Below are 22,258 nucleotides of genomic sequence, written 5' to 3' on the forward strand. Positions count from 1 at the left end.
TCATCTAGACAATAACGAATGTTTGTTTTGCTTTTTAAGAAGATATTGTTTGTATTTCTTAGGAACACTGAAAAGTTTCTTTAAGGTCCACATCCTTTTCCCCCACTCATACTACTTGAAAAGTTAAGAAGATTTTATGTTTAAGATCCTTCTAACCTAGCTATGGATACAGCAGGTAGAACAAGGATTACAGCAAATTGTAGCCTTTCTATTTGAAATAGGAGGAATTGGAGTTAAAGTAAGAATTTAATTTTTAATGTGACTTTTGGGTTCAGATCCAGGGAGGGAAAAGACTTTGTATTCTCATGCCATTGCCAATAGGAATGTTGACAGCTCTGCCTCTGAAAAATGTGCATTTTTCAAGGCATCAATGTTAAAAAGGCTGTATTTTTTAATGACTGCCATGTTTTAATACATCTTACTTATTACACTTGTGAACAGGTGATTTGAAACATAAAAGCTGTCTTCACTCAATAAATTTTTGTCTTGTTTTTGTAGAAAAGCCAAAGAGTTTTTTTTTGTTAGGGAGTTGCTTGATTTAACTTAATATTTTCACATACAAGGATTGCAATACCACCATTTTATTGTTTTTAAAAGTGCTTGTTAGTGTTTATTACCTAATTTATGTTCTTTTGGTTATTTACTTATGGACTGTAATCACTCTAATAATTAGGTGATTTGATGAATTAAATTATTATTAGAATTCACAATGGTTGACACAGTACAACAGTTTTTCCCAGCAGGTTGGTAACTGAGTTGAAAACTAAAATCATAAATTTTTTTTGGTTTGTAGAATTGCTGTTCAGCTTCTAGAAACTGTCAAGTCAACCTTACTGTTTATTATGCATTTTATTGTATTTTTTTCCAGAGCTGCAATGAATAACATTCAGCAATTGATTATGATTTTAAACTCTGCAACTGATAAACCATCAGATACTCTCATCATATATTTCCATGTAAGTGACTAGAAGGAAGATTTGTGAATGATTGGTGGAATTATCACTCAAGTAAAATGTACACACGTAGAACTGACGCACGTGTTTTGGGAACTCCTTTATTAACAACCATTTTTGAAGAAGTACATTTTAATTGGGATGGTTTAACTGTAATCATTTTAGAAAGCACTTCTATCTAACTGATGTGTACTGGAACCTTATAAGTTCTTAAATCTTTCTGTTACTGCACTAAATATTCAGGTTTATTTATGTGTGTATCAGATGGAAAAAGAAGGGGATATAAAAGGAAGATGGAGAGAAGGAGGATGTACTCACAGGGGATCTCTTGTGTCCACATTGAGGAACTTAAGCTTATTTCTAACTTTAAAGACATTAATGTTGATGGTAATACTCACATGCTAGTTGGATTAGTTGCAGCTATTTGCATGTGAGATGGGAAGTAGTTACTGGAAATTGTTGAAACATACAACAATCCTATCTTTTTTTAAATATTCCACTTTTATTTATGCTGATGAGCTGATTGAGAGATGTTACAAAGTGAAGCAGGACTAATGTGATCAAATCATTAAAATGTTTTTAAAATAAAATGCCCTTGCCTTTCCTTTCCTTCCCCTGCCCTCCTTCCTGTACTTTATTAGAATTGCACAGTGAACCCTAAGGATAGTATCCTGAAAAGAGTAGAAAGTCTTGAACACATCTTCAAAAAGAAATTTGCTGAAGCAGTTGGACAGGGATGTGCTGAAATTGGCTCACAGGTAAGCAGCATTTTGCCTGAGCGTTACTCATTTGAACTCTGTTGGAACTACCTAATGTGAGAGCTGACTTACTGTCTTTACCTGTCTTCAGTGCAAAAGTAACAATATTGGATTTGACTTGAGGAATGGACATATATTTTTCTTCCTAAAGCTCTGTAAAGATAATATTCAACAAATTATTCTTAATATAAAGTAATTGGGTAGAAATATATTGGAAATACTTTAATGAAGAATGGGAAAATTGCTGGGTAAAATATATTTAGTGAAACATATTTGCATTCATTAAGTTCACTTTGCCTAAAACTGCGCAAGGTGACTCACTTCCTTACAAATCAGTAGGCGAGGTGTTCTTTTAACAAGGATTTTGGAAAACAAATCCGATCAATTTTGTACTCAACGGTCTTGTGTCTGTCAGCACTGGTTTTTATCCTGTTAGCTGTGAATCAATATAAACACTTGATTAATCAGTCTTCATGTGGTTTTGCTAGTCACAAACCTTAGTAAGCTTTGAGGCCTCTCCAGTGCTATTGGCAAATGGACCTGGGGATAATGATTTCTTTAGAGTGGCTCTTCCAAAAAATGGAAAAGTTATGAATTGTTAAAACATGAGAGTCTGCCTGTTGTAATCTGTTAAAACTTCTTGTAATATTCTTGAATTTCTTCTTTTTTAACAGAGATATAAGCTTGGAGTACGTCTGTATTACAGAGTAATGGAGTCTATGCTAAAGTCGGTAAGTTTAGTACTGGTAGCTTAGTTGCTGGCATTGCATTTACGAATACTAAGAATATACACACGTTTGGTTTGATTTATATATTTCAGGAGGAAGAGCGCCTCTCAGTGCAGAATTTTAGGTATGTGTCCCTAACTTGTTATTGAAGTCTGCTATTTTAGCGTTAGGATAAGTATTAATAACTTTCTTTCTCCATAGCAAACTTCTGAATGATAACGTCTTCCACACGTCTCTTCTGGCTTGTGCTATTGAGGTTGTCATGGCTACATATGGCAGTAAGTTGAATCTGAAGTGCTAAATAGCATTATTATATATTGATAATTATTGCCTTTTGTTCTAATACATAAAGTACAGTAAATAGCAAAAAAAAACCCCAAAAAGTGCTCACAATTTCTGAACTAGCAATGATTCAGTAAATACAAAAAAGGAAAAAATGTCAGAAGTGAGAGGATGTAGTACTCTTGATAATATTAGTCCATCTTCCCTGCAGGAAGCGCTTCACAAAGTGATGGTACCAGTGCTGAAACAGACTTGTCTTTCCCATGGATTCTCAATGTATTTGACTTAAAAGCTTTTGACTTCTACAAGGTGATTGAAAGCTTTATTAAAGCGGAGCCAAGCCTAACAAGGGAAATGATAAAGCATCTGGAACGCTGTGAACATCGAATTATGGAGTCTCTTGCTTGGCAATCTGTAAGTAATGTTTTAAAGTAATATTTGTCCATGTATAACATGCATATCTAGAAAAAGGAATTCACAGTCAACTCTGTAAAATAAGTTGTGGTCTTGCTGAAATTTACTTCTAGCAAAATAAATTACAAGTGTAAAACAAGATTAGTTTTGACATGTCTTCAGGTTTTGAAAAAAGGGTATATCAGGGCAAGAAGTCGACATAGCTCTGTTGATTTATGTGATTGTAAGCCAACATCATCTTAACTAGTCTGGCATGAATCTTAAAGGTAATACCCTTAAATGGTGCCAAAGACAAGGCAATAAATTCTATGCTTTTATTTGTAAGTTAATTTTTATCCAGTTGCTATTCCCACTTGGCAATAGGGCTTTAGTTCTGTGCATCTCATGTGCTTGCTAATAGTACTTAAAATATTGATTTGCATTGTCCTTTGTGCTTCAGTCACTTCGGTATTTTTGACTGCCATTAAAATAAAATGCTGGGAGGTTAGGTTGGTTTTTTTTAGGCCGGATCTCAGTAAATCAAACATTGTTTTTTTATATTGTGTGTTACTTATAAACCAAAAATATGCTATTAATGCCACCAAACAGGAGACTGTAAAGACTGCTAATTTTGACCAGAGATATAAAGCGACTGTTTAAGAACCCATCCCATATCTTACAGTTCTGGGAAGTTTAAAGAACACAGTATGCCATAGATGATGGGATAGTTTAATCGTGAAGCAAGTTTTCTTGTCAGGGTAACCTGCATTTGGTTTGCGTATGACTTCAGAGTGAGAAGTGAACAATTTTCTAGTACTGGTGATACTTCACCAAGCTGTGGAGTTGTACTCTTGGGTTTGAGGGACATCGTGGTGCCTGAGCAGCAGGAGCCCCATCTGTGTTCAGGTTTCTAGCTCAGGAGAGGCGTGCTGGCCTCAGGGGTGTATGGAAGCGATTTAATCTGGTGGACCTCCTAGTGCCAACCAGCCTTCGCCACTTGATTTCAAGTCAATGGGCATGTGTCAGGCAGCTCCCTGAATATGCCGTGTTATGAAGGTGACCTTTCCGTTGGGCGAACCAAGACTTGTGTATTCAGCTCCACGCTTGTCACCACAACCCTGGATGTGCCCCAGGATTTTTCGTGCAATGCTTGAGCTGCTGTACTAGAGCATAATTTTTTTCTCTCTGTAATGCTTTTGCATGTTTTTTTGGTGTCTAGGAAAATGCCCATGGCTTCTCCATTGCTCTATGAATTTGTGGGTTTGCTATTCTTTGAGTAACGCTGCCTGAAAGCACTTGAGGCAGAGCGCATTTTACCAGAGCGTACAGAAACAGGGAAAATGAGGCAGTATTTCAATAGGCAGGCAGTACTTTAAGAACCTTGCAGGTGTATAAAAAGTGCTTCTTTGAGAATTGTAACATTCAGAGGACAAAAGGCAGAGGTACAGGTAGCCAAGTTTGACACTCTACAAGCAAAAAGTGGCTCCTGCTGCCTTCTGCAAATCAGTTTGAAGTCAGCTTACTGATCAGCAATAGGCCATATCTACCAATTTCTACCCACTAATTCAAGCATGGCATGCAGATAATCTGATTTGGATTTCGGACTTTCAGACTGGAGAATCCAAAGCATTGTGTTTTCAAAAAATTACAGGTGTAGTTGCAGGCGTTTGTGAAACAAATTGCAATGTCAGCAAGCAGCACGGGATTATTTCAAGTTTCCTGAGTGCTCTGTTTAAATGTATCTTAATGTACTGAATCTATCTTCTTGAGTTTCCAGAGATGTATGTTTGGTACTATTTTGGGGTGGCTTATTTAGCTGATTTGAGTGTTAATAGAATAGAGCAGCTCAGTGGGAAGGGGCCAACACGATCATTGAGTGCCAGTAGATGTGGAGTGGAGCACAGTGGAGGGGATAAAAAGAAATGTGCAGTGCACATATCCAAGGGCCCTTCTGCTTCATCGACCTGCACGTTGTGTCTCACCTGGACAGTGTGCAGTTGGAGGTTTGTCACTAGAGGGCATGGCCAGGTTCCCTCAAAAGCTGAGGCAGCCAGCTACGGGCAGTTGGAGTCAGTGTGCAGGCACCCTGTGGTTCCCCACTGGCCTCCATTGCCTCTTCCAGCTGTCCACAAGGGAAAACTCTGCGAGTTGTAAGGAGCGGACTGTGTAGCGGTGGCGAAACATTACCTGTGCTAAAACGTGTTGCTGAGTCACTGGGTCACTGCAGCGAAGGACCCGAGGCCTGTATGTTGTAAGGCTGCAGGTAGAAACGTAAAGCTGCGAGTCCTCTAGGGCAGAAAATCCACCCAGGCCCCATATCTAAATATTGACTGGGTTAGTCTGAAAAATATAATGTATTAGCAACAGGAGAAAATGCTTCTGTGGCTGACTGGCAAGGCTGTTCAGGTCAGGTGTCCCAGAAGGATTCAGCTAGTGAACAAAGCATGTAATGGTATATAAGATTTACAAAGTGTCTACTTAATTAGCAATTCCTTCAAAAAAAGAGTAGGTAATTGGAAAAGTATAGTTCATACCAGTAAGTATCTCTTGTCTCCAAACACGCTGCATAGGAGGAGAGAAAAGCCAGATGACTATTGACTAGTTTATAAAGAATATCTCACCATAAGTGATTGCTTTGTGTTAATTTTTAAACAAATGACCTGATAATCCAAAAAGAGATGGAATCTCAAGAAGATTCAAGTTTCCTAATGTGGTAAGAGAATGTTGGGTGGTTTTTTGGTACTGGTTTTTTTAATGTTAAAATGAAGAAGAAGTAAGAAAAGCATGGAATGAGTAAATGACTAAGCTAAAATTTTTTTGCATAAGCTTAGGAATAGAAACATTTGTAATACCTTTATTTACAAATATTTCCATAATCCAGCTCTGATTCCTCCAGTTATTTGCCATATATTTTTGCTTAGTTCTTACCTTCCCCCATAGGCAGTACATTTCATTACAAGGCTTGTCTGTTCTTTGGAAAGTCAAATCTGTATTTATCTAGTCTTTCCTCATTCTCCTGACTGCTTTAGGAAGCAGGACTTCAATATGAGATTTAAAGCAATTGAATGCAGAATAGCTTGAATTTATTGTAGTTTTACTTGTCACAGAGCTTTTGTGAGGAAAAAAGCCTTGCATAATTTCTCTGAAGAAAAAAAATCTTAAGTGCATCTGACCTTTATCTGACTTTGCAAGCTCTGTTGAATGAATGTGAAGGATTCTGTTTCTTAGTGGTATTTGAAGATTATATATCACTCCTTTGCTAGACATTGTGAATATGGTTATTGCTTTTGCATAGCTAGCTGATTTAGTCATCTGTGCTTTAGGAAGGAGATAAAACTTTTCTAGGTCATCCTTTCTTTTAACAACAACAAAAAAAAAGCATAGACAAAATAAAGAGTGGAAAAAAAATTGATTTCTTCTCAATAATTCTTAATTTTGAAAAGGGGCAAGTGTCCATACTGACTAAATCATGTGGAAAATACTTCCTTTTCCTTAAATCTTTATTGAACTCTGAAGGAAGAAGCCCACTCAAATATTGTCTACCACTGAGGTTATGATGCTTCCAGGTGCAGATTGTGTGGAGGTCAGTTTAGAATATGGTAATAAAGCTGCATAACTTTTATTGGCAAAGTAGAAATATACCGTACAATATTCTTTCTTTACTGTAGAATATTTGTGCTTCCATCTCACTGCAGTATTTTGGGCACTCTTTTAATTTTGTAACTTTAAAGGGAACTGAAATTACTTTAGGCTCAAAATTAAAGGTGCTTGTAATTAATTTGATTAAATTTTACCATATTTATTAAATATGATTTAAAGGCTGGCATAGTTAAAATCTGTTCCCTCTGAAATGGGGATAACTTGTTACCTACCAGCCTGGGAGTTCATGCTCAGCCTTTTTCATAATTCTGTCAAATTGATCTCTCTTGCGGCCAGTCAAAAAAGAAATTGTTTTGAATATCTCAGATTAAGGCTGTGTGAACAAATTCCAGAATCTCTGAATTTCCCTTAGAGGAAGCTCTGTCAGCTGCCATGTCACATATTTGACTCAAGGGTCACTGCTTGCTACAGTGCGTTAGGAAGAAGCAGGGAAGAACGGGTTTTCAGTGGAAGTAAACCCAATACAAAGTCTGTCAATTTTCATGATCAATTTTAAGGGCAAAACACCTATAATATCTGAAATGCATTTGTTTCTGGGAACAGCATGATTTGGGTTTTGGAGGGGTTTTTTTCTTCTTTTTTTTTCCTGTGTCATTCAAGAAAGTAAACACCTATGGAGTATCCATCTTTGTTATCTGTATCTGCATAGCAATCTGGTTGTATTTCCCTGCCGTTGTGAACGGGGAGGAACAAGCAAGGTATTGGATTTCTTTCATGCTGCTGCTTAGAGAATGTGCTTCCTGCAAATGCCTTTTCACATGCACAGTAGGTGAAGAGTGGAGCGTACATGTTCTAAATCATCACATTTGGCATACTTAAAATAGTTTGGGCCACGCTACAAAATACTTTTTCTGCAAGCCAGCCTTTAGTGGGCTAGAGATGATGTGTAAAGCCCTTCTGCTCTGTCAAGCTTCAGCTGCCCAGTACTGAGGTAGTGACAGGATCTTGTTCTTCTGCACTGGAGTAGCAGATCAACTGCAGCCTTGTCCAGAGAGAAGGTAATTCATGCCAGCCCAGTAAGGCAAGTTAGAGAAAGAAGCACAGCCACACTTTCCTGGTTAGCTCTACAGAGGGTAAATGTTCTGTTCTTAACTTGTGAATTCATCCGCACCGGCACTAGGAGTCCAAGGGGTATTCCTGCTAAGGCTGCAGTTTTAAAAGGTTACGTGGTAGCTTTTGCTGTTAACAGGGATGAAAGGCAGCTGCATTGCCTTTTACAACCCTGCAACAGCCCAGAACAGAATGGGAGGGTGCAGTGTGGCAGGCTAAACGGAGTTCATTGCCATCTGATTTCGTCTGCTAGCTTCAACTGTGAGAGACAAACATGTTGAACCAAAGCAGTGCATTGCACTACAGCTGTTGACACTGTAGCCTTCTTTGGCTGTACTGCTCTTTAACACTTGCTATCCTAATTGGTGTTTGTATTTCTCAAAGGAAGAAGGAACACCAATATTGATATGTGTTGCCATTTAGAGTTGTAATGTGGTTTGGAGTTTTAATGACTGATGCAAGATAAAGATGGCTCTACAAGGCTACTTCTCTTAATGGTTAAAATATGATCAGAAGTAGGAAAGCGTGCTTTGCTTTATTTATAACTTCTTCCACGTAGCATTGCCTAAACTGTGCTCCATAGTGCTTCTCCTTTCAGCTCCTTCTCTGTGGTTTCTATTGTCAATTAAACATTTGCAATGAAGTCTACAGTACTGTTTTATCATGTGATGTTGATTTAACAAAAGTCAGTGTTTGCAGTAAGTATTTGACAACTAACTATGTAGTTAATGTTTATACTCAATACCTCATCCCACACCAAAGACTTGTGTTGGTTTTAAATTATGCAGCTCATTGGGGCAGAAATGCCTTCCTGAGGAAAACCATGTATTCCCAAAGAATATATTTTATTGCATTAATGACGAACTCACTGAGCTGGAATAACAGCAGACCTACTTTGATCGTGTAGTAAGAAGAAATATATTAAATAGGTATGTTTAAGATTTGCTTAAAAAGTTTTAGAGAAATCCAGATCAGGGTAAAGCCATAAGAAGTTACAGGTAAGCCAAGCACTCCTTAGTACTTTGGTATAGCACAAGCTTAACTATGCAGCCTCCTACTCTTTGATTATACAAGGACACGGTTTTGCTGGAGCTCGCAGTACTTGAGTGCTAAATGCTTGTTTCCTTGGATGCAGTGTACAATTTCAAATTAGTTTTCTGTGCTCCTTGTAAGGAGGAATTGAGCATCTAGGAATGGGAGTTGGTATATTTTCTTGTGACATGTATCCTTCTTGGTAGTGTTTTCTATTAGGTTTATGTCTGAAGTCCTACACCTCTTCTGGAGGTGTCTACATGCAGTTTGAAGTCTTCTCTTTGATTTTTGACATCTTAAGTCATTCCTTTCAAAACTGGAAGAAGTAGGAATGGTCATACTGTCAATATCTTATACAATAGATTACTGGATAAATTGTTTACTGTTATATTAGAAGAATGACTCTAAAACCTTGTTGATAGGCAGCCAAGTCAGGCCAGGCAGCAAGAACTGGATATTGGGAATGCATCTGCACTACTGGCCTCAAAGGAACGATAGTTAGGGATTGAGTATTGCCCCACAGCCATCAGTGGTGTTTCGTCAGTAACATGTTCCCTGGCATGTTTTGGCATTCATCAGCACTCCTCTGGACAATGTCTAGGCAAGATTTAGGGCATGGTGCAGCTCAGGGACTATTTTCAGCTGCTGGTATGGGTTAGAAGTGGAGGAAGTTTAGCTGTGTGGGTGCAAGCCATGCTTTGCCACTCGCGCTCAAGGCCTTAGGACAGGCCGTGGCTCGTTGTGTTACCGACTACAGACATAGTCGTGGGTTCAACCACGAGTGACTTCAGCGCTGTCAGATGAGTCATGCGTTTCCTCACTGTCTCCAGGAGTTGTACATGTTTCTGCACGGCAGCTGGTTTTGCTTAAAAATCTAGTGTATGTCAGATGTACTCCTTTCGTGCCTACTAAATTTTGCCTGTCCTTAGATGTAGGAATACCTAATTTGTGAATGAGGAACAGCCTTAGGCACAAAAAAATCCTCAGCTTACCCAGAACGACAACATTTGCAAGCATGCTCACTGGCAGGATATGAACCATCTAGGGAACTTCACTGGTGTAAAGATAGGCACCTCAGTTACTGCAGGCATCAGATTGCTTTTGCAGACATCACCCATCTCCTGCGATCTTCTGGATTTTAAGCAACCTAGTATCCTGTCTCAGCATGGAGGTTGCTATGGACAGTGATTTCTAATGTGGAATTTTCTACGGTTTTTCTTACAGGGGGGAAAAGTGTGCTAACGGTCACTAGCTATGCCATTTCACGTGCTTGCCATGCTCCTTTCAAAAAAAGTTACGTTAGGAGGGTGCAGCTTTAACCTTAAAGAAGGAACTGAGAATTGATTTGAGGTTTTCTGCCTGTACATACTAAATATATTTCTGCTTGCATCATGAGTGTGTTCCAGAAGTGTGCGTGATGAGAAAGAGGCCACTGCCACCACTGCAGCTTGGCGTGATAGTGCTAAAGGGTCATACTGTTTCTGCTGTGTGTGCTTATTTTTATTTTTATTTTTTTAAGGTCATGAATTAGCTCTGACACTTCAGTTGTCACAACTGTGGCTGGAAAGCCACTTACGATTTTGCCTTTATCATACAAGGCACATTCTTAGAAGTCTTTTTGGGTATTTGTGAACATACCGTATAGTATCATATAAATATATATATATGTTTATATGCTTTTTTCGTTTCAGCATATATATACACGCACACAGACACACATTTTTTAATAAATGCATAAATAAAATATACAAGAGGGTTTATCCCATGCCTTTCTAGAACTCCTGAAGTGTTTCCTTTTATAGAAATCATGTTGTGCTTTTTGACGCTTGAAACTTTTATCTGCCTTAACAGCCGAAGGCAAATTGAAAAACCAGGAAGAATACAGAATGATAGTCTTCACTGTCTGCACCATCGCTTTGAAAATCTTCCCTGCCACTCCTATTTATCGTGAAGATGACTCAAGCTGTTATTCATGCTTGGGTGTTACCATCTCAGCAAATCCTCTAGGCTACTGGAAGAGAAACCAGAACACTTAAAGCCGAGGTTCCGTGTTTCCTCCTTTTGTCTGTGTTGGCAATGTGTTCACTATTTGGTAGGCATTCACTAAGTGTACAAAACACTCGTTAAAGTTGTAAGATATTGGTTACATTAGCACAGTATTAATGGATTGATCTGTTGCAGGTATATACCAAGTCAGCCCAACCCTTAAGATGCTATTTTGATTCAAGTACAAACTTGACCAAAGAGATTACCTAAGACACAGCAGCTGTGCGTTCTCATTCAGTGAAATTTGGATGCCCTTCTTGATATAGGATTTAAGTTCTTCTCTACTTCATCTACTGCTTTAACATGTAGAGTTTCTCTTATTAGGGGGATGTGAGTCCTACATTGTTAGACTTCTGTAACTTTGGTATTTAGGTTCCCTTTATAATTGAGACAGACTTGTAGAAAGCAATTCATTCTGTTTATCTTAACCAGGTATTTTACAATGGGATTATTCACTTTCTGAAGGTACCTCTCAATATGTCAGTGACAAACTAGATGTATAATGCTTGTCTGTTAAGGTTAGTAGAAGTGAATCATGTGCTTAATATTAGTTGTCATAACTGCATTTCCCCCTTCCTTTCAGCATTAAGGGGACATTAGCAAGAGGTGTAGTTAATTATGCCTAGTTTTGCTTTAGGTGGCTACTTGTGCTATATATCTCACCTGTAGTCACTGTTGTGGTTTCTGTCCATGCGGAGGTCATGTACTATTCCCAGTGTGGATACAGAAGCAAAGGATGCGTCATGACCTCTCCAGCTGTAAATTTACAACTGTAATAGGGAGCTGGGTTTTATAGCCTATGCTCATCTTATGGCTGTGTTGGTGCAGTGTGAAGGTATCTTGCCTGTGTCTACACTGGTCCCAAGTACAGTGTTAGCGACAGAAATAAGACTTGGTTAACATGATACCCTTTTTCTTAGTCTTTTTTTCCTTAAGGTTGCCCTGATTATTACTGACATTTTAACAAAAAATAGTTTTCTGGGAATGCTTGCTTTTCAAATTTATTTTTTAATAGTGTCCCATGTTTATAGTGTCCCAGTCATACCACGGCTGTAGGATTTTCATTTTAATCCTACTCTGTTTTTAGATAGTTTGAACTTCAGCTTTTTATCATGCAACATTGCAATATCTGCATTGCAAATACTTTGTAGGAATGTTTAAAGGTTGCCCATGAGGAAAAAGCATATTAGAATTCAGGGAGATATACTTGCAGTTCTTTAATTTTGTAAAATCTTGCTGAATTGGGGCAAATTTGATGTAGCTGTCTCCTTAAATACAAAAGTAAATAATGGTTGGGTTAAATTCTGTGGCCATGTCCCTGCTGCTTCTTCCTAGGATGGGATTATGCTCTCTAAATTTCTGGTTTTGTACATCTTTGTAGTGAAACAAAACTGATGAAGTGGGTAGAAGGAAGTTTTGTTTTGTTTGGGCTTTTTTTTTTCGGTCTTATTTTATCTGAGCCACAGTCCTGAATAACTGTCATAAGCTTTTATTGCTCTTTCTGTCCTTATTGCTGTGTTATTTGAGCCATTCCATAGTTAACTAATTAGCTTCTGTTGGGAAGCAAAGTAGGTGCCAAACAAACATTCCAAATCGAAGGGTTTTTTCCAGCTATATGCTCAATTTTCAAGCTCTTAAGGGGATAACAGTATCTTCTCAAACTGCCAAATTATGTGTTATTGGAAGTAGGTTTTTGTTTCTCTGCTGCATTTTCTTTAAGTTGTTGCATAAATGCATGGGGTTTGTATTATTTTTTTTGTAGGCCAAATAAGTGCTTTTGTGCCTGCTTTTCTGTTGTATAAATGTCTGGTATTTCAGTTATGTTTGTATCACTGAGCGTATGTCTTACAGTAACTTTCCAGTAATAAGCCCTTGTCAGGGATGAGGATCTCTGTTTGCAACTGTTGAGTAGCCATAGCGTTCACCATCCTCCAGAAAGGTAATCCCTCTAGGTTTTGTTCAAGCTCTTCGTTTGGGTTGGGTTTGCTTGTCAAGAACAGGATAGGCGCAGGCTGGCAAGTGCCTGTGGTACAGCTGAGTGCTGTGCCGCTACTGTCTGGACCTGTGCGCATGGTGTGCTCCTGAAGCCCTGAGCAGAGACTTGAGCTTACCCACTTAGACTGTACCTAGACTAAACTTGGCTTGGGTAAGAACAGAGCCCGTGCTTGGCATGCTCTGCCTGTGCCTAATGCACCTTCCAGCAGCTCAGAGAAACTCACAGATCTTATCTGGACAGAAATAGCTGCTGGGGGTTTTTTTGGGGTTTGGTTTTTTTTTTGCACTTACCACCCACAGAAGCATGTGAAACACAATGTGAGCATGCAGGGTATGTGGTAAAGTTTCTTTCACACATAAAAAATGTTAAATAACTCAAGTAAACAAGTAGATCAAGAGTTTTTAGATTTGATTTCATTAATGAAAGATATTTTTGTTAGGGCTGAAAAGGCAGATATTTTGATACTTGCTTCACCATCGGTATTCTCAGGTTTTTGCCGTGTTTTGCTATATACCTAACAAATTTCTCCATTAAGAAATATCTGCAATGCTGTGGGTACTTTTTTCATTACTTCATAAAAGCATCAAAATTTTATTATAGATGCTTCCAACTTCAGTCAAATGCAGTTCCTGATGCTCTGATGAATGGTAATTTTTTTTTTGTAATCCAGTATCATTCCTTAGTGACTTCACACTGAAGTGTCTTCAGTTTTTATTACATTAATGGTTGCTTTTAGAAAGTGCTTACCAGGACAAACTCCCCAAAATTAGTAGATCTAATGTTGCATAATTTTACAGAAGGGTGAAGACTTGCAACTAATGTGCACAATTGACTTCCTTTCATAAAGCAGCAATTTTTGCAGAATTCATCTGAAAAGCAAAAAACCACAGTTGTTTTCATATGAGATAGACTTAATATTATTCCCAAGATGGCATTAATTTTTCCTGTTACTAGCATTGTTATTTAAGAATTTTTTTTCCTTTAAGGCAGCAACTCACTGTTTAAAAAAGGTGGGGTTCAGGGCAAATCTTAAAGTTATGTGTGTGGAAAAGTGTTCTTTTATGTCTTCATAAAAAGATAGGAATTTATTGTTAGAGCCTGCCTTTGTCATTGCTTGTGGTTTCATTCTTATATTTAAATTGTAGAAAACTGACCCCTTCTTAGTGCAGGGCAGCTTTTAGTTTTGTTATGAGTGGACAGACTGCGTGTTAAATAGAAAAAATAATTTTAAATTCTCAGTTCTGGATTTTTTTTAGTTTTCCAACAAAATGATAGGTTTTATAGAAGACCAGATGATGTGTGCAGGATTCTTTTTGTTTAATTTTGTGATAAGTTCAGTTTTATTTTCTGGGCTTACTTTATAAGCAGTTGTATAACAGGAACTGGATGGGGGGGAGGTGATAAATGTGAAGGACTACAGATTGCTTCAGTGTCAAAGCAGAATTAGAGGACTAGAACAAACTTTTCCATCCAGCTTCTTGCAGAAATATTAGACTGTGCACACGTGGCTTTCTGAATTTGCTTTCATCGTAAATGAGCTCTACTGAGCACGTTCGGAACACGTGCTAATTCAGTGGTTGTTAGTTGTATTTGTACAGTTTTTTCAGCACTCTGATAATTGGCTAACACACGCAGCCCAGGCATTTACAACTTCTAGATTTAGAATCATTCTGATTTATGTTTCGCCTTAGCTGTTGAATTACATCCTCTTTCATTTTGTCAGTAATGCTCAAATGCCAGTAACCCTGAGGTATAATAGTCTAGCAAAAAAGGGAACTATTCAGGATTTACAGGTCTGCCCAGGTGCAAGAACCTTATAATATTACATTTACTGCTGGAAAAGTATGAACAAATTGCTTTTCATTGATAAAACTCCTAGAAAATAACTCTGAAGAATAAATAATGCTAGAGGATACTATGCTCAAGTGGGATTTTCAAAATTATCACAGTGAACCTCACTGGGTTCACTATAGATTTAGATGAGTTATTTATGTAATTCTGAAAAACCTCATCTTTGGCGATGATGCTGGTTGAAATTACAAATGAAAATCACTTTCTCATTTGCAAGAGACGATGGAAGACTGATGGAAGGAGTGATATGGAAAGGCTGAATGGCAATCAAGTGTTCCTTGCCTCTTACAAAAGAAATAAGGAGGCAGTAATGAAACTAGTGGGTTTGAAACAAAAGGAGGTTCTTACTTGTTTTGTTTTGTTCCCCCTCCACACACACAATATGAACTTTTTACTGCAGAATACGGTGGATGTTAAAAAGATCATAGAATCATAGACTGGTTTGGGTTGGAAGGGACCTCAAAAGATCATCTAGTTCCAACCCCCCTGAACATGGGCAGGGACACCCTCCACTAGACCAGGTTGCCCAAAGCCCCATCCAACCTGGCCTTGAACACCCCCAGGGAGGGGGCAGCCACAGCTTCTCTGGGCAACCTGTTCTAGTGAGATTACACAAGTTCAAAGGGAGATAGGACAAGCTCACAGAAGAAAAAAAATTCATTATCCTGAGATACAACTGATGAAGTGGGACAGCACTTGGATGATAGAAATCCTCGTATGCCTCTGCTACTGTTATCTCCTTCCCCAGGCATACAGCCTTGGCCACTGCTGGAGGCAGGCTTGTAGATTAGCTGAACGTTTGGGCTCTGACCCAGTACGGCCGTTCATATCTTCTACCTGATCTTGCTGGCTCTTTTTCAATCTTTGCATTTCTATGACTGAGGTTATTTTCTTAGGAGAAATAAAAGTTTGGAGGTTGATTCCAGTTAAGGATTTGTTACCTGCCTTAAGTATCATTTATGGGTTATTTTTAAGCACTTTTAGGTTAAAAATATAAAGACATATTTGAATTGGTATTCTTTAAATGTCAAAGATGTATATACTGAGTGAAACAAATTTTGACTTGCGTTCTTTTCCTGAGAAAGCCAGAAATTAAAATTTCAAGCTCAATACAAAAAGTATAAAATGGGAAATCTTTTGCTTTTAAAGTAATGGTGTATTGAGGTAAATCAGAGTTGTTGATAGAAAGTCTGTTTCTTTTTCCTTGTCTTTTGAAACTGCTGGTTAATTATCTAGTTATCAATAGCTGCCTACCTTGGTTTAGATCAAAAAAATTCTTGGAATCAACTAAATTTTCACTACTTTTATTTTTATGGTAAGTGCACAGTATCTGCACTCCGTAGATAAAGAAACCAGACCACAGAGAACAAATTTGTAAGTTTTGATCCTAAAACTGAACTCTAATCCCCTCCTGCATAGGCATATGAGTAAAAATAATATACTTTTAGGAAGTACTGGATGCAACACATTCAGATGTTCAGGAGTTCTGACAATATAAACCTTTTTTATTCAAGATGCCTAGGCATGACTTAGGAGCGTAACTCCTCATCTAGATTAAAATTTTGCCATAAGCCTTTACTGGAGAGACAGAAGAGTTGGTATCAAAGGCAGGAGGAGCAGAGGAAAGGAGTGCAGCTATTCAGGAATGTACCAGTGAAAACATTGCTCCATCCACAGCTCTCCAGGATAATCTTGTTGCAGAACCAGAAAAGGTGGAGAAAACCTTGTCCAGTCCTGAATAGCTGGTAGTTTGGCTTTATATCAGCTTGTTGTGGGAGGTGCAGGTTCACTCCCACTCTTCTGGATCAGTCAAATCAGGAATTTCTCAAGTAATGGTTAGATTCTCAAAATTACAGGTGTTGCTTTTTTGACTCTGTTCTTTTGGTTTTGGTTTTTCCTGTGGAAAGAGTGAAGTATGTTTAATAATACAAAATAGAAAGCTTCCTCAAACAGTTTCGAGATAACAAGCTGTTAACTGGTCGGAAAGCAATTGTACTGCGTTGTGTTACGCTATGGCAAAAAGCAGAAGCTGTTGCTTTGGAGAGCGAGCGCAAGGCAGAAAGAGCTACTCTTCGTGCTTTCCCAAGCTCTTTGAGCTAATACACCAAGGAAAGTCTGGTTTAAATGGAAGTACCCATACACGTGGCTTTATCTGCTTGTTCTGCTTTTAAGTCCTTGATTTTTTTTTAATTCTTTTTTTCTGCAGTTTCATAATCTCAGAAAGAGCAGCTTCTCTTTACCAGGGCAAGGCTCAGGCGTGCTCGCTGCTGTAATGCAGAGGTGTTGCTGAACAAGTTGTCACTCAACCAAGTAACAGCTTTGCCAAGCTCGGGGAGAGTAGTAGCCTAGAAACATAGCCCAGCAGTAACATTAAGGGCTTTAGACTCAAAGTCTTTGGAGGGAGTCTAATATTAAACAGGCTCTTTAGAGAGAGATGCATTGAGATGTTAGAGATACATATCTGGCTTTTTAACTTTGGCTTTGTCAGTGACATATGGAAAACATACAGAATTTCTACTTATGCTGGGGGTTTCGTCTGCTTTTTTTTCTGAAGCTGAATATGAATCAGAAGAGTTTAGGATTCCCAACTAAGATAACTGCCTATTTTCAGATATTATGCAGATTTATATCTCTGCTATCTTTGTCGCTTACACTCATACTATTTGAATTTTCCTTTCATAAGTTGCACGGATAAAGATTTAAAATGCTGTTAAACTTCAGATTCAGTCAGCATTAGTTTTTAGCAGTCTCCGAGTAACTCACTTTTCCAGCGGTAGTAGGCAACGTACAATAGATTTATAACAAGCAAAACCTTTGCAAAGGGAAGTCAATCAGGTAACATATCATACACTCTGACAGCTCGATACGCGTTTTCTCCAACATTGAGTCACACTTCCATATACCCTAAAGTCAGAATGCCTCAGTGTTATACCTGTGTTGCAACTGACTGCCCTAAATCTAAAGTGCAAACTCATTTTAAATCTGTTCTTCTTATTGACTCCATTGTTTTTGGGGAGGAAAAACCAACACTTAGTACTTACTTTTACCTTCAAAATATTTATTTAATTTTTACAGCCATGTTAAATTAATTTTGAGGAAAATGTACACAATGTTCTAATAGCTGGGAAACATACATAGCAGGATGTTGTAAAGCACGCTTGTCTATATATTTCTGTTTGTAACAGTAATATATGTAGATTTGTCCTTTTATGTGGCTTTGACTTTTCAAAGTGTCTCAGTTAATTTTGCCAGCACATAACCCCAAGTAATTTACTTTTATACTTTATAAAGTTTGCCAGAAAATAATATTTGAAATTTTAAATGCCTATGTTAAAAATAGGTCTAGGACACAAAGACTGAGAGGAAGTTTCACTCTAAAAATTACTGTCTTGAATTTTTTTTATGGGACACCAAATAATTTCCTAGAAGAAATATTTGGGTTGGTGCACATGCTCATTTCTAGTTACCAAAGGCATGGTTTTTCTAAGAAACTACTACTTTGAGATTGAGTTACCTTATTTGGAGGATGTTATTTTGCTCAAAAGCCGTGTTGAGCTGAAGAACTTCTCACAAAAGAGTTTAATAAAGTGGTACTATACCTAAAGCACTAACTTCAGTCATCAGAGGTTATTTTGTTATAATTACACAGACATCTGAGACAGAGGTGAGAAGAAAAACCAGTTTGTCTGAGTTGTTTCCAGATGCCCTAAACTACCAGAAGATTTAATTTCTTTACGGGGACCAGGCTTGTGGAGAGAGCATCTATTTTGTCAGATAAACCTGGGAGAAATAAAGTCCTTGTAGCCCATTGATCGAAGTCTCCTATGAACGTAATGGTCCCTAATAAAGAAGGTGCAGGAGAAAGGTGGAAGATAGAGAAGAGGGAACTCCGGAGCAGGCACAGTAGCTGAAGTGATGTGATCGATATGGTGCTGTTTTCCTCTGCAACTGGATCGTGCAGTGTTAAGCAGGTAGTTTCATCCCTGTTCTCAGTAACTTGGAAACCTATATCATTATAAAAAAAATGACCAATTGTTTTAACTTCAGAAAAACAAAAAGCCACCTATGTTTTAATTTAGTTTTGACTTGACAGTCTTTGGACTTTGGTTAACCTAATCTGAAACCAAAAGCTTGTTGCTGACATGCAACCTGTCAGAATAGACAGTGGAAGTAAATTCTTAAAATACTTTTTCTGTATACTATTATGCTTAACACTTTTACAGTCTTATAAACTTTACTGATGTGAAGGAAGTGTAACATTTACATATCAGAATATATTTCCACAGCTGAAGAAATGTGCAGGCTTCTGATTCCAGTTTAGTCCTAGTAGTCTTTTAATACAGTTTATATTGTAGAGTCACTGTCAAATATTTTCATTTTTATGGTCTGAAGGCTGTGTTGAATGAAGTTTTCCGAAACTGGCCTTTCAGAGAATCTGGTGTCCCGTGGTCTTGTGGACCGGTTCTTTTTTATCGAATTTTGAATTGTATCCGATGTAAAGTAATAGACTATAGGGTCAAAACAGCAGTTCGAAACTGCGATGCACAGAGTAACGGGGTACATAGTCCTGACTGCAGTTACCACTGAGCAATTAATCCAGGTCTGTGTTCTCATAAGAGAGTAAAGTATTAAGGTAATGTTATAAGGCACAAAGCAGAAGCAGAATATCACCAAATGGACAAAAATCATTTTGAGTACCTTTTTCTTGCTTAATTTATTCCGACTTAATGTAATCGGTTTATTCAAAGTCCGTAAGACCATAGTGGAGCAGGTCACGTTCAAGATGAGTGGAATAAAAAACCCAACTGTTTCAATGAAGATAACAATCCGGGATAGGTAGGTTTTCCATGTGTCCTCCGAAAAGTTTTCAAAACATGTTCTTTCTGCCGTATTATTACGGAGGTTTGTAGACTGGAAAAAGCTTGCTGGTGTGCTGCCTGCTAACACAGTTATCCATACTGCAACGCAGACAATTTTTGCGTTCCTTTTGGTTCGGAGAGTCTTAGATCGAAAAGGGTGTACTATAGCTAAAAAGCGATCTACGCTTATGCAAGTCAGAAATAAAATGCTGCCATACATATTTGTATAAAAGAGGGTGACAGAAATCTTGCAAAGAATGTCTCCGAATGGCCAGTTTCTCGCTACAAAGTAATAAATCCTGAAGGGTAATGTAAACACAAAAAGCAGATCCGATATTGCTAAGTTAAGCATGTAAGTTGTGGTCTCATTTCGCACTTTTAAAGTACAAGTAAAAATGTAGATAGCCACACAGTTGGCTATGAGGCCAAGAACAAACACCATACTAAAGATACACCCATATAAAGTATATTTAAAGGAGTCCTCAGTGGAACAATTAGAGCTTACCATTATAATGGTATATTTAAAATTCCTGCAATTTGGAGGTTTTTCTGGTATTTGTATTGGAACTTTTTTTAAATTCCAGAAGAACTTGCAGATGTATTTGAACTGTGTGCTTTGGGAAGTTTGCCCTGTAAAGCTTCAGAGAAGAACCACAAGCTCTGTAGCAGGGGAGTACATCTCCAGCAGTAATCACCGGGAGGTCACTCTTCTCTTCCAAGTGCTATTTGTAATCACATCGCAAGTCCTTGAAAGTCAAAAAAACATGTCATTTGTGGCAGATGAGGTCATCCCAAAGCTTGCTTAGTTCCATTTTCCCCCCTCGATTCAATGAAGCCGTCGTAGAACTTTCTGCCTCATTCTCGGCCGCAGATCACGATGGCAAAGTCTTGTCCATCCAAAGTTACAGGGAACATATGCTTTTGAAAACCATTTCCTGGATGCCGCGAAGTGTCGGCACTTGCATTTCTCCCTCAGCCTTCTTTCTGTAAAACGAGCTTTTCGGCTCCTCAGAATGTTTGCTTCCTCGCTCGCCCCACGGGGCGGGAAGCAAGCTGCTTGCGAGGGCAGAAACAAAATTCCAGAGCGTGTTTGTTCCTGCAGAGCACAGCCCTCCTCTCGCCAGCCCGGTTCCTTCTGGAGAGGACAGAAAAGAACTCAGGCAATTTGTAGCATGACATCACAGGAAGAAGAGGTCGGACTTGCTGAAGAAAGGTTTCAATTCAGTTTGTTTGCCTTCCCCCTAATCTGATAATGTGTCTGCTGGGACTGTACCTCGCAGGCGTGCAAATGGTCACCAGCAGAGTGCTGCTGCTGCAGCTGCAGCCTCTTGTTAACTCTTTCCCTCCTCCCTGGAAGGTTCTTTCTCAATGTTGCTGGAGTCCAGAAGTTTCATCATGAAATCTTTTCAGTGTTTGAGTAACTCTCATGCCTTAAAATTTCTGTTTTTCTTTGGAGGGGGTAGTAGTAATTGTGGGATTTTATATTTTATGTAAGACTGAACTAATGTTACATTTTTGATAGATATCTTTGTGATAGATAACATGTTAATCACTAGAAATCAGCTGAGTAGTTCTGTTTTGATTCCCTCATACACCAGTACAAACCTCAGGAGGGCCAAAGTAACACTAGTAGGTAATTAAATAATTTCACTAAATAATGACTAAAAGAGAGAGACATAAAGATTCTGAACATGTCAGTTGCTCTTGGGTATTCCCAGGAATGAGATGTGTTGCAGTGGGAGGAGAAATTTTTAACTTGTTTCATATTAGAAAGCATATCCCAACCTCAGTTTCTAATCAGGAAGATGTTTCTTTTTACCAAAAAATACGCTTTTTCTTTTTAAATTTAGTGGTACAAAAAGCATTTTCTTCAATATGTAAGCACAGAATTAGTATACCAAAATAAATACTGTGCTATGCATTTGTTTCTGATAATTTAATGGGGGCCAGTTATCACACATGCACAAAATATTCCCATTAGTCACTGATTAATGAAATGAAAACATGTTGTAACTAATTAAATTGTTAAGTAAATATAAAAAAGACAGCTCTTATTGCCTTTAAGGGCACATATGAGATAAATCTCAGTTTAGACAGACTCATTTAACAACAGCTTGGATAAACTCACTTCTGGCATCACCACCAGTCTATTTCTGAGAATAACTATCTCTTCATATCTGGCTGGGTGGCATGGTTCTTTTGAACTAGATTTTAATCAGTTGTACCTAAGCAAGGCTCTGGGCATAAACTTTCTAGTCTGCTGTAAAGGAGAATAAATAATAGCACTTCACAGACTTTTGGCATAGGTTCTTAATGTAAGGTATATCAGACAAAATTCAGAAACATGCAAAAATGGGTCTTGCTTCTTTTATTTCAGGTTTTCTTGATAAGTTTCTTCTGTGAAACTCTTTCACCTTGATTTTGAGGTGATATCAAGCAGTTTAACTTCAATAGGCTATAACCACAAGAAACCTTTTTGACTATTTTTGAGATTCATACTTAACCGTAAAGCCTAACACTTTTTCCACTTCTAAGTCAGCAAGAAATGAACATGTGAGCTTGGCAGAGTCTCTTGCGTGTCTAACTTAACTTGTACCTTAGCATAAAGTTGCCTTAACTGGCTTTCCTTATAAAAGCAGTCATCACAGTG

At 38.1% G+C, this 22,258-nt stretch overlaps 2 protein-coding genes across 2 annotated transcripts in view; one reads left to right on the forward strand and one right to left on the reverse strand.

Annotated features, from left to right (window-relative positions):
• RB1 (RB transcriptional corepressor 1) overlaps window positions 1-22,258 on the forward strand; it is an 82,722-nt gene that overhangs the window by 27,885 nt on the left and 32,579 nt on the right. Inside the window, exons 12-17 of the mRNA XM_075741840.1 lie at window positions 869-956; window positions 1,595-1,711; window positions 2,386-2,442; window positions 2,532-2,563; window positions 2,641-2,717; window positions 2,933-3,135. Of these exons, the coding sequence (XP_075597955.1) occupies window positions 869-956; window positions 1,595-1,711; window positions 2,386-2,442; window positions 2,532-2,563; window positions 2,641-2,717; window positions 2,933-3,135 (574 nt within the window). The remainder of the gene's footprint in view (window positions 1-868; window positions 957-1,594; window positions 1,712-2,385; window positions 2,443-2,531; window positions 2,564-2,640; window positions 2,718-2,932; window positions 3,136-22,258) is intronic.
• Window positions 17,791-20,900, reverse strand: LPAR6 (lysophosphatidic acid receptor 6). Its single transcript, XM_010311980.2, has one exon. The coding sequence runs from the start codon at window positions 20,114-20,116 to the stop codon at window positions 19,094-19,096; it is 1,023 nt and encodes a 340-aa protein (XP_010310282.1). The 5' UTR covers window positions 20,117-20,900; the 3' UTR covers window positions 17,791-19,093.

This window comes from Balearica regulorum, chromosome 1 (assembly GCF_011004875.1).
Source record: "Balearica regulorum gibbericeps isolate bBalReg1 chromosome 1, bBalReg1.pri, whole genome shotgun sequence".
NCBI lineage: Eukaryota > Metazoa > Chordata > Aves > Gruiformes > Gruidae > Balearica > Balearica regulorum.

Coding starts and splice junctions, on each gene's coding strand:
- LPAR6 (XM_010311980.2), bottom strand. CDS start 20,116: ATGGTAAGCTCTAATTGTTCCACTGAGGACTCCTTTAAATATACTTTA.